Consider the following 12,285-nt stretch of genomic DNA (forward strand, 5'->3'; position numbering starts at 1 on the left):
CTTCTTCTTCCCGAATCGGAGAGAGACCTCTTTTGGTAGTCTCACAAGGAGGCTTCCTAGGTGTTCTCTCGTCATGGTGATGAGCTTGGAGAATCCCGTGAGCACGGAGCTGCCGTTGCACTTCACTTTGGAGAGATGGATTGCCCATGGCTTGTTGAAGCCTAGAAACAAGATAGTTAACAAGCATTGAAGCATCATTAGTAGCTTGCTCATGAGCAAAATCAAAGTTATCAACATTAATTTCACTCTCTTTACTATTGTCAGCCATTCTAACAACTTTTAGGTGTAAACTTTTTAGGTGTACTTTGGCACTTCAAGCCCTAGTTGCTACTCCTCTTTACCCCTTTAGAAAAAGCACTCAAGCTACTGTACCCGCGGCTCGAATACCATTAATTGCAAGGAATAGAAGAGAGGGTCTTTCGACACCAAAACAGCACCGGCTCCTGTCAAGCTTCTAATAGCTCAATAGTGGTTAAGCCGTAGGCAAGCCCCGTAGGACTCCACTATTAAGACCATAGCTCTCGACGGTGATGCCCCGTTAACTGCACAAAGGCAGGCGCACTGCAAGGCTGAAAAATCCCTATTCTACTTACTCACAGGCAATTAATAATACCAACCATTTGTAGCTAGCTTGAGGACCTCCCTTCTTGAGCAAGAAAAGAGAAACCTTGAGCTCTGATACCAATGTAACATTTAATGGCCTAAAATCTTATATGTAGCGGAAATTAGCATGAATATAGTGGGCATTTCATTAGAATAGATTCCTAATGAGAATTACAAGAGTGCTTGGGTGGAGAGAGCAACAAAAAGCATAACACCTAGTTAGATAGCATCGACAATACTTTCAAAAGAGAGAGCAATTAAGCTATTGACAACAGTTGAGGACCGGATTTGCATGGAGCCGGTCCCCCCTCCAAAAGGCTTTGTATTATGGTTTCTCCCATCAAGAGAGACATTGTACAATACAATTCTTTGTGTTCCTTCAAGACTAGCTAGTGCAATGAAGATGGAAGCTTCATACACCAAGCAAAACACTTAATCAAACACAACTTGAATTATCCCCGTTCTCAGACCCAAGACCTCACACACCTTCGAAGATGGTGAGAGCTAGCAGGGTATGAGAGTAGATTGAGAAGAAAAAGAAGTATCTTACGAGAAAGATGTACATCTCCTCACATAATCACTCATATTAGCATAGCTTAGCTTAGTAATTAGCTTGGTAGAGAAGATGAGCATGCATTGAAGCTTGGCTCTTGGTTGGATTTGCATCCATATGCCAAGAGAGTGTTGATGTAGGCTTCTATCTCACAAGCTTGGAGTAGGTGATGAGCTCTCCATTAAAGCTTGGGAGGAGATAGAGTATTCTTCCTTCACACATGGTCAAGTGTGAGTGTGTGTGTGTGTCAATGCCAAGCAAAAATCAGCCCCCCCTCTCTCTTGGGCGAGCCCTAGCTGCTAATTAGGTCTGGCTTTTGCCTCATTGGACCTCCCCAGGTCAAGCCAATAGGAATTAAGCAGCATAAGTGATAGCCTTCTGACATGTGTCCCCCTTTCCCCTTTTGTGAGAGCTTTAGGTAATTAAATAATTAAACTAAACTCTCATTGGACCCCTTTGCCTCCTGGCCAATAGGAATCAGGCAAGCCATGGGGCTCCTGAATGCTCATTGGACCCCTTGGGAGACTGCCCAATAGTCTTCTAGGAGACTTAATTCTCATTGGTTTCTTTTATTAAATGTTTTTAAATTAATTAAACTAGATTTACTCTAGCTTAATTCTCATTGGTCCACTTCAAGGGTCTTCCAATAGGAATTGGGCACACCTTGTGGGCATCTGGCCTAGGGAGCTGACATGTGTCCCTCATTCCCTTTGTGCAAAGGGAGCCTGTGTGTGTGTGTGTGGCTTTCTCTCTCATCCCCTAGCTTTGGGGCTCGCCCCCTCCCATGTAGGGATGTGCAAAGACTTTTTAGGGCACACACTAAGCATCCAATTTTCCCTAGGGTTGACCTTTGGACACAACCTTTGAATTTTGGAACCTTAGCATTTTGGAAGTCTTAATGGGCTGAACCTTAGGGTCTTTTTGGCCCATTGTTTCACATGGCTCTTTTGCAGATGGCCCCCCCTTTGGATCCCTATTTTCCCTCCTTTGGATCCCTACTGTGGCCGGTCTGCTAGCTTAACCAATATTCTAGCTTTTTCTCCCTTGGCACTTCCCCACATTAAATGATCAGTTTAATATGAGAAAATCATTTAGGAGAATTAGATATTGATTATTATGACAGCCCCCCCTTTGGATCCCTATTTTCCCTCCTTTGGATCCCTACTGTGGCTGGCGGTCTGCCAACTTAACCAATATTCTAGCTTTTTGTCCCCTGGTACTTCCCCATATTAAATGATTAGTTTAACATGATAAAATCATTTAGGAGAATTAGATATTAGTTATTATGACAGAAACCTCCACGCCTCTTCCATGCTTCTCCCCCTCCTCCATGGCTGCCCTGAGCTCTGACCTAGCTCTGATACCAAATGTAAGAGACAGGGAACTAACAGATGCTCTTGTCCACCTAATCATGTCATATATAGGCCCTTGATGTGCTAAATATAGGTCCACTGTACCGCATGTGCGTCGTGGCCCTTGGCTTGGCCACTCCTACCTTAGGCCTAACAAAAAATGGATGTAAGACGAAGTATAAATGCACAAATCGATACAAAATGGACCCAATAGTTGGCCAAAGATCGGTTAAGCCTCCCATTCAATTGTGAATGAACAATATAGAATCAAAATTGTTTCATCAAGGGGTCCAATTAGGTGACAAATTAGGAGAATTACCAAGGGCTTATTGGATGTGCAAGTGAAACATGGATCTAAATGCATTAATGCAACTCTTAACTAGGGTAATCACTAGTTAGCTAATCAATAATGGTAGTAGCTCATTGGTTTTGCCAAGAGCATGTCCAATCTCATCAATTAGTGTCACTAGTAGTAGCTCGTTGATATTGCGAAGAGCATGCCAAGCTCTCAACTAGCATCACTAGAGACCAATGAGAGAGATAGTGCTAGGGATTACAACTATTAAATAAGAGGAATTAACCCCTTATGCTGTAGTACTACTTGTTAGAGTCTATGGAGGATTAAGTAAATTAGCATTCATGATTAAGAGTAAACAATGAGACAATATTGCAGCCACAAAATAATACTAGGTTTACTTTAAGAGATGAAAGTGTGCAGCAAAGAGTGCTAATGTATGAAAGGAAACTCACAAGAAGAGAGTGGTCTTCTCTTGCTGAAGGGCATAGTGGTACCCTAGAAGGGAGGAGATGTGAGCCTACGAGGGTAAGAATGACAATGAATGGAAGGCACAACCAAGAAGATTGCTTCGGGGCACCTCTATAAGCCAACCACCTCCAAACATAAAGTGAGTGGTTTATTATGCTGATTGTAATTGTAATTTCTCTCAACTCCTTCCCACCACAAACCTCACCACGGGAGTGCCCCTATGCGAAGGAGGGGAACTTGTGAACGACCGCATGCATCGGTGGAGCATTAGTCCCTTCAATCTAAGGCTCCACCATCCAACTCCAAGGGTCCATGGCCTCGTCACCATATTCGTCACCATATGGTGACGAGGGGTGCATGGACGCCTGAACAATGATCTGAGCTTTAGAACTCTGATAATAATAATTACTCTCGCTCGTCACTAGCAAAAAACAGGATAAGAAGAGGCTTTAATTTCGAGATAGGGTAAATTCCTCTTCATTGAAGAGCACGAGGGGTTCGAGCAGCCAATGGGAAGCTGACACACGTAGAATCGCCGTTTGAAAAGCAGACACGTAGCAATAGGAGCAGGGGCAGAATGCCGCGTGGCCTGCAGCTTGCAGTTTGTATTTTTATGCAAAAACTCTTCCCCGCCCATATCTCTGCTCTTTTCTATCCTACGTGGACTGGCCACCTGGCTCTTCTCCTCTGCCCCTTAAAGCCCAAATCGCCTCTTGCACGCTCAGAAGCGGCGGTCGCCGAGCTTCCATAGCTGCAGCATTGACGCTTCTTCTTCCCCTCGGTCATCGGCTTCCTCCCCTCTGCACTCAGCTCATTCCAGCCTTTCCTTCGCCGGCATGAGCCTCGACCGTTGAAAGGCTCCATTGCAGCAGCAGCCTTTTCATGATTACTACAGGCAAAACCTCGACTCAGTTCTACCTGCATGTGGGCATGGTTTAATCTGCGGTCACGTCCTGCTTCTTCCAGGTTTGAAGCGCCACGCGCTTGCTTTACTAAAGGAGCGTCTCACTCAGGCTAGAAGATGGCTGATAGTCAGAAGGAAGGTGGCAAGCCGCCGAAGAGGGTTCCTCTGAAGTCATTGGCGCGGATCGCATCTGTTGCCGCAGGTGTGCAGTTTGGGTGGGCACTGCAGCTTTCGTTGCTGACTCCATACGTACAAGAGCTGGGCATACCTCACACATGGGCAAGTTACGTCTGGCTATGTGGCCCTATTTCAGGCATGGTGGTACAGCCCCTTATTGGCTACTCAAGTGACCATTGTCAAAGCAGGTTTGGCCGACGCCGTCCCTTCATTGTCCTCGGTGCTCTCCTTGTAGTCGTGGCTGTCCTCCTCATTAGCTTTTCAGCTGACCTTGGCAATCTTATGGGAGACTCTCTCACCACCCGCCCCCGTGCCATTGCAGTTTTTGTGGTTGGCTTCTGGATTCTGGATCTTGCCAACAACACCCTTCAAGGCCCTTGTCGTGCTCTTCTTGCAGATTTCACTGGTAATGGGTTCGTGTTTTGTGTTTTTGTGTTCTGAGTTTGTGGCTCATGTGTGTTAAATGGATATGGCATGCATGTGAATGGCTATGTGGTGAAGGATGAGATGCAGAGCGAAGTCTGGTTCGAGTAGTTTCTTTGTATGCAAAACATGCAAGCTGTTAGAAGGGCATTGTCAGGCAGATGCTACACTGAAGCATATGAACATGCACAAGTGTATGTGTGCTTGCATTTAAGCTGTGCTTTACATTGATGATGGGCTTTATAAAGAGTAATTATGTATGTAGCTCAACATGTATAGAGGGGGCTTAAGGGCTATTTATAGAGCCACTATCAACAGGTGAACCAGTGTTAAGCGGTAAGCGCATTGACAGCCATGTGCCCGTGGATTTGCCTTTAATAGCTGATGGCAGATTCAAGCTTGGTGCATCAATTGGCCCAAGCTCATGGCATGTTGCAGCGTAGATAGACAAAACGGGACATTAAATTTCAGTAGAAAGCAGAATCAAGAGTATAGAATCTATGTTGAAGCAAATGGGCAAGAGGCTGGTTAAGGAAGCATTTTGTCTGCTGTGGTGCAGAGAATGCTCACATTTACTTGTTGCCTTCTTTGTAGGGAAGAATCAGCGAAGAACAAGAAGGGCAAACTCATTCTTTTCATTCTTCATGGCGGTGGGTAATGTCCTAGGATTTGCGGCTGGCTCAGTGAGTAGTTGGTATGAGATTTTCCCCTTTACGCAGACAAGTGCTTGCGGAGTTAGCTGTGCAAATCTCAAATCCGCCTTCCTAATTGGTGTGATTATTCTGTTAGCCACTACGGCTATAAGCGTCACCGCAGCTCCTGAAGTCCCATGGTCACCCAACAATCAAACCAATGTGCAGCAATCCACGGCCACAACCCCCCTTTTAGCAGGAGAAGCTGACCCTGCGAATGGGGGTGAAGCTTATAAACCTGATCAAGAGAAAGCGAAGGATGAAGATGAGGATGACATGGAAGGGGAGGAGGAAGTGAGGGAGGCCTTCTTGTGGGAACTCATTGGTGCATTCAGAGATCTTCCGCGCACAATGTGGTATGTTCTCATTATAACAGCATTGACATGGATAGCGTGGTTTCCATTCACGCTCTACGATACAGATTGGATGGGCAGAGATGTGTATGGAGGGGAGCCCACGACAGGAGAAGAAACGACTGCTTCAGTCTTGTACAACAAGGGTGTCAGAATGGGGGCATTTGGGTTGATGCTTCAGTCCCTAGTGCTGGGGCTGTTCTCCTTGTGTATAGAGTTCTTGTGCAGAAAGGTGGGTCCAAGCTATGTGTGGGCGGCTAACAATGTTATCATCACGCTATGCTTCGTAGGCATAGCGATTTTGACCAAGCTTACATCACACCCTCCAAGTGCTGGTGGATTGGCGGGCGCGTTGGTTATTATTGCAATACTTGGGGCACCACTTGCTGTGAGTAATTGTAGCTTGTCTTACTGAGGCGTTTTTCTTATGTAAGCTCAGGCTTTCTCATGGTTTTTCTGAATGAAGAGCAGGTTACATATAGTGTACCATACGCATTGACAGCTTCTTTGACATCTAATATGGGCGGAGGACAAGGTATCTTGCAGATTAGCCTGTCACTATATCGTGTAAATGTAGGTAATAGCAAACTAACCATGTTTGTCTCTTATGACTGCAGGGCTGTCCATGGGCGTTCTGAACTTAGCTGTTGTGGTTCCACAGGTATGTACGGCAACACATGAGTGCAAGGATGGGGGGTACAAGGGGGGAGAGTTGCATTTTGCAAAGAGTGGTACCCTATGTAGGGGTAGAAAAGGGGCATTTGATGCAGGCAGTTAACGTCCCCTTATTATTACTAGTGAGTCCCCCGGGACTTTCTTAGACGAGATACTTGGCTTGGCATGCATGGGCATGCATGAATATTGTGGAGAGAGGGGACCCTAAATGGAACCCTGGAGGCTATGGTAATCTCATGTGACGCAGCAATTGGTGAACTTGGCCGTAGTTTACGAATCTATTTGATGTGACCGACTTTGCCTTGTATTCCATGATGCCCAATTACAACCATATATCCCCTTTCAAGGACTTGCAAATTGCAATGTCTAAAAGTAACATGTCCCTCATTTGGTCCAATGAGCAATATGTCATCTACATAGTCTGCCAAGCGTGCGGGTGATGCATTTCTGATGGGAGTAGAGGGCAGCTTTTCTTTCACTTGTGTATTTTGTCATTAGCGTTTGGATTGTTAATGGAAATTCTTGCTTGCAGATTATAATTTCGGTTGGATCGGGTCCTTTTGACACTTTGTTTGGAGGTGGCAACATTCCAGCATTCGTCTTGGGGGCAGGGTCTGCATTAATAGGAGCTGTGCTGGCTGTGATTCTACTACCCCGACCACCACCTGAATTCAGGACAACTGGCATTCGCAGAACGCGGAGCTCACCCATTCCTTAGATTGCCTCCTTGCACCTGTTGCCTTTCTCCGACATGGTTTAGAAACGTCTCTCTTTTGCCTTGTAAAGATTATTGTTTTGATCTTGTTTTGCACAATAAGGAGCACAGCCTTCGAATTATTTTTCCCTTTTCTCACTACAGAGTTGGATTGGTAGAAGTTTTTGATCCCATGAAAAATTGTCGAGACTTGAAGTTAGTTCTTGTTATTCATGCCATGGAACAATCTTTATCTGTTTCTCTGCTATTGAAGTTGCTATTTACACACTGCAATACTGCTAAGGCAATAGTTTTTGGCCTTTTAATCGGGACAATTTGAGCTTAAGTGGAGTCATACCCTTGACGATCATTTGCACGGACTGCTAGGACAATCTCCAGCTGTTCTGCTGTTCTACCAAATTGGGTGCATCATCTCCATTTGCCATCTTTCAAACCATGTGCAGAATGACCAGAACCGTTTTATGACATAACCCTATTCCCTTGGCCCATGGTCGTCCCAAGAATGCTCCAGGGATCCTCTATAGAAGGACAGCTTTGCTCCTCTCACCCCTGATCTACTTTTCTGGCCAACCGTGTTTGTATTATGAAAGATTATACAGCAACAACAGAAGATACAAAAAGTAGCAAACCACAAAGGCTTGCACCGTCGCCCTCAGCAAAGCTTGACTTTGCTGCATTCCAATAGGCTATCTGCATAAAAGCCAGCGAGGAAAGTACACCAGCTAACCGTCGAGTGAGCTCATTGTGACCAAAACAGCATGGGGTGGTCAAATTACTAGCAATTATAGATCAATGCCTATGTAACCATCTGGCCTTGGAACACAAGAAGCCTGAAAAAATCCTTATAATCAAAGTCACCTGGTGTAAATGTCACAAAGAATCAACAGTCGATATGTGAACATGGGCAGCGAGCATCCACAAAAAGCCCCAACAAACGCATCCAAAGATCACCATCTCTCTCTGAGGAAGCTTTCAAACAATACAGAAATGGCAGTAGCCAAGCATTTCCAAGCAAAAATCTTGTGTTTAAAAGTTCAAAAGTCGTGTGGAACTTATCTAGACCGATGCAATCCAAGTCACTTTCAAACAATGTACATGCCAACTGACTCCTGTGAATACATGAAATTCTCCTCTGAAAAGCCTAAGCCTAGAGAACAAAGTTTGACATGGCCAAAACCAATCTTTGTAGTACCAACTCTAGATTTGAGTGTCGTCACCTCCGCCAAGCTCCGATGATGTGCTGTGAAATGCCCCCTACTCAATTGTTGCAAATGTAAATTCGGACGAATACTTTGTGATCCAAATGTGATCTAATATTGAATAAAGTATTATTTTGGTTTTGTGATGATTTGTGTCAAGTTTTAAGTTGGTGAGATAAATGTTCTACTCAAATATAAAAAATGATTAAAATCTAATATCATCAAATATTTTTTACATCCAAGAAACACGTTTGGAGATAACATGTTTGCTTCCAGACTTTTTTTTGTGCTTCATCGAAAGGTACATCTAGAATTATGATGTAATACAAGAAAATAAAAAATGTTGGAACAACACAAAAAGAATTAACAACAAACAGTATTAAAATTATTGCAATCAACTTAACACTTCCTAATTATCACACAATGAATGTAATTTCTCTACATCGACGCCCTTCCTTGGCCTTATTGTTATTAGAACAAAATTTGGATACAATCTTTAATGGTTTGGACAAAAATCATTACCACATGAGGCTTTAACGTGAACGCCGACTCCAAAAAACAATGTGCATTCAATGATACCATATTAACTGATTGTTTTATGATGTTGTCATTGCTCAAGTTAAGCAAGCTGTTTATTCTTGTCCGCTTTGCTGCTTCTTTAAGGTGGTCGATTTTTGTCAGTATTATCTTATCTATTTTAACTTGCTCGTGCTTTATGTTTTAAATGAGATATGGGTTATTTGGATTTTTTATTCTTGAGAGTACGATTTATATCAATCCATATAGCTTTTGATGTTCGAGGGATCGAAAGTCTATGTATGAAGAGTCAATCCTTGTGATGTATGAATCTTCCATGTTCATGTTGGTTGAATAGAAAATTATGTTCAAATATATTTTTATGGGTTTGAAACTTATAATTTTATAAATGGGACTTGCAACAATGAGGGCTATGGAGATTATGGTGAACAAAGATAAGTCATGCTTATTTACACTTAATTTTTGTACGTGATTATCATGAACCTCCTCGCATCATAAGTATTTCAAATTGTTTCCAGGTATTGGTTTTTTTTTTTGGTGATTAATCAAATATATTTATAGGTAAGGATAATTGGTTGTAGATAATGCATGCAATCGAACTCAAGAACAAAAAGCAAGCGATTTAGCTCTCATATTGTTTATGTACATTAAACCTAGGATGGTCAAGTTATAAGTAATGGAGGTTTGATTAGTTTCTTCCGGGCTGCGAGAAGAAGTAGAAGAAGAATTTTAAGTAGACTGTTGTAGGAATGAACCCAAGAGACCCTGGGGAGTGTCCGAGTGCAGAAGTAAAGGGGTGGACACAAGGAACTCGATTGACTAATCAACCATATCTCAACTTAGTGGGAACAACCCTCAAATTATTTTTATGAGTATCAATGAAAGCCATAATAATATCTTATTTTAATTAAAGAACGTAGTGGAAGCAGCCTCCATAGAAGGTGGCGCAAGAGGGCAAGGACTCGTCTACCACAGAGCCACGGAGCCATAGGACACAAACACTCCCCCTACGAGCCACCAAAGGAGCATGGTAGTGCCGCCTTAGGCCATCACTATCCTTCCTGTGACATCACCAACAATTGAAATAGCACCCCTCCATGTGGTAGTGGTAGCACCCGACCATCTGGCAAACAATCTCACTACTCCTATTGCTACGTCCGCAGACCCCATCCCATTGTTGCCAATGGATGCTGTCTACATCAACCAATGCTATTCCAGCCAGTGGAACTACCTACCATGTAGACTTCGGCTTCAGACCAACAACAACGGTCGTGCGCCCAACATTCTCTCTCTCTCTCTCTCTCTCTCTCTCTCTCCTCGTTCGCTTGTGACATGCACATCCCATCCAATCTCTCTCTATTTGTCAGCTCGCGGCCACATTCAGTACATTCGAACTCTTTCTCTCTCTATTTCTCTCTCACCCACCCACCCACACACACACACAACCATTGTAATCTACAAAATCGTAGTCTAATTCTCTATCTCTCTCTCTTTCTATTGTGCTGCGCCAACCACAGTTTAACTGCTCATCTTCACCCACCAACCTGTACCGTTCTAAACTCACATGCCCATGGTGGCTGTTGAACTCTTGCTCTCACCCCCTACTTTCCAACCGTCGCCACATGCAGCCTTCAATTGCTAGAGATAATGAGGGCCTTCCAAGTTTGCGGCCGTAGCTGCATAGCTTGCAACCATCTCTTCGTAGCTTCCAACCACAACTGTCTCAGTCTCTCACTCTCTCTCTCTCTCTCTCTCTCTCTCTCTCTCTTCCCTCCAGCTTGTAGAGTGACTACCCACTCTTCTCTCTTTCTCTCTTTCCCCCTCGACTACTGCCTCTGCCGCCCCGACAACTATGGCGCCTGTTGGGGGTTCCATCGTTGCAATAGATCCAATGACCAACAAAATTGTCAATACGGAGGGATGAGCTATCGGGCTAGGGCATGGAAACACTCACACGGTAAGTGAGTTAATCGTGGCAACACAAATGGTTAACTCTGAGGTGAACTTCTTGGCCTATGGAGGAGCTAAGCCACAATGAAGGGCAATCTCCATATCCACTTCTCTTCACCTCCAATCAACCCAATCACACACACTACAATTGCAAGACGCACACAACACTAATCCTATCATGCAACACACTAATCGCAAGCACACACACATAGATCTATCGAGCACCACACTTCAATCAAACCTACATGCACACACAAGCAAAAGAGGGAAATTACACAAGATTAGAGAGGGATTAACCACTATTTAGTGTAGATCTAGCTAATCAAAGCATCATAGGAAATCATAAGAAGCATGAGAGAAGCATAGTGAGAGAGAATGAATCATTGATTAGTGTTAATCAAGTCTCATGAGCAAGGAGAAGCTCAAGGACTCCATAGCCACATACTTCAAGAGCTCTCACCAAACAGTGCTCTCAACAAATGAGCTTGAGAACCCTAATTTTTTTAACACACTTCCTTATGTACCTATGGTAAAAATATGCAATTTCCGGGCGCCCAAGGTCTTTAGGGCTCCACCACTTATTGAATCTGCAACCTAGGCACATTAATTGACCTATTCTTTAGAACTTGGAACTCCCATTGAGCCCGTAACACATTAAAATACTACAATGGCTTGAAATAAATCGAGAATTACAATAAGTGCCCTTTTTGGAAAAATGTGGAAAATGTGTAATTCCAATCTTTACTGCTTCTTCGTATTGATCTTGGATGTGCATCGATACATCTTCGGTCTTTAGCAGCTTTTGTTAACTGATGTTGAATCAGTTAACATTCCCCCCTTTCGATTTTAGTGCTCATCCTCGGGCACTATTGAAAAGTGTCCGTGGAGGCTGTGGAAGGTTTTGATTGGTTGTTGATGGGCTGATTGTCTTCATTTGTCGTTGAATTTGTTGATGAGGTTCAATTTGCTGCAACATCTTCATTGGTCCGAATATGTCTGATGTGAGAGATGATGTTGCATTTGTCCGTTGTAATAGCATAATGAGGAGGCTTCTGTTTGGATACGCACATTATTGGAGTACTTATTAGCATGGGAAATATAAAATTAATTACTCAAAGGATTATTTGCTGCTAGATATGGAATTAAAAGGCAACAAATATGAGAGGGTAGTATGATGGAACATTGGTTTTGCCTATTGTAGTGCACTCAAGGTGGTGGAAGCAAAAAAGAGTGTCTAATGCATATGCCCAATGGTGGGACATCCTATTTATGCATACACAGAAATGCATGGGAAACAATATGCTGTGCAAGAAAGATTTTGAGGGGTTGTTCAAAAAGATGGTGTAGCTATAAAAGCATATGACATGGCTTTGCAAGCTGGCACCC

General features: G+C 43.5%; 1 protein-coding gene across 2 annotated transcripts; it reads left to right on the forward strand.

Moving 5' to 3' along the window:
* Positions 1-3,930: 3,930 nt before the first annotated feature.
* Positions 3,931-7,341, forward strand: LOC147422654 (sucrose transport protein SUT2-like). Of its 2 annotated transcripts, XM_086503178.1 has the most exons (6): positions 3,934-4,169; positions 4,241-4,761; positions 5,373-6,211; positions 6,295-6,358; positions 6,441-6,484; positions 7,031-7,341. In XM_086503178.1, exons 2-6 carry the CDS (start codon positions 4,296-4,298, stop codon positions 7,214-7,216), a joined length of 1,599 nt encoding a protein of 532 aa, XP_086359304.1. In that variant the 5' UTR covers positions 3,934-4,169; positions 4,241-4,295; the 3' UTR covers positions 7,217-7,341. The 2 variants fall into 2 exon arrangements, 1 of the variants encoding a protein (XP_086359304.1); XR_015186797.1 differs by having other exon boundaries at positions 3,931-4,761; positions 6,290-6,358; positions 7,031-7,124.
* The last annotated feature ends 4,944 nt before the right edge of the window (positions 7,342-12,285 follow it).

This window comes from Adiantum capillus-veneris, chromosome 27 (genome assembly GCF_014529385.1).
Source record: "Adiantum capillus-veneris isolate H3 chromosome 27, ASM1452938v2, whole genome shotgun sequence".
Taxonomy (NCBI): domain Eukaryota; kingdom Viridiplantae; phylum Streptophyta; class Polypodiopsida; order Polypodiales; family Pteridaceae; genus Adiantum; species Adiantum capillus-veneris.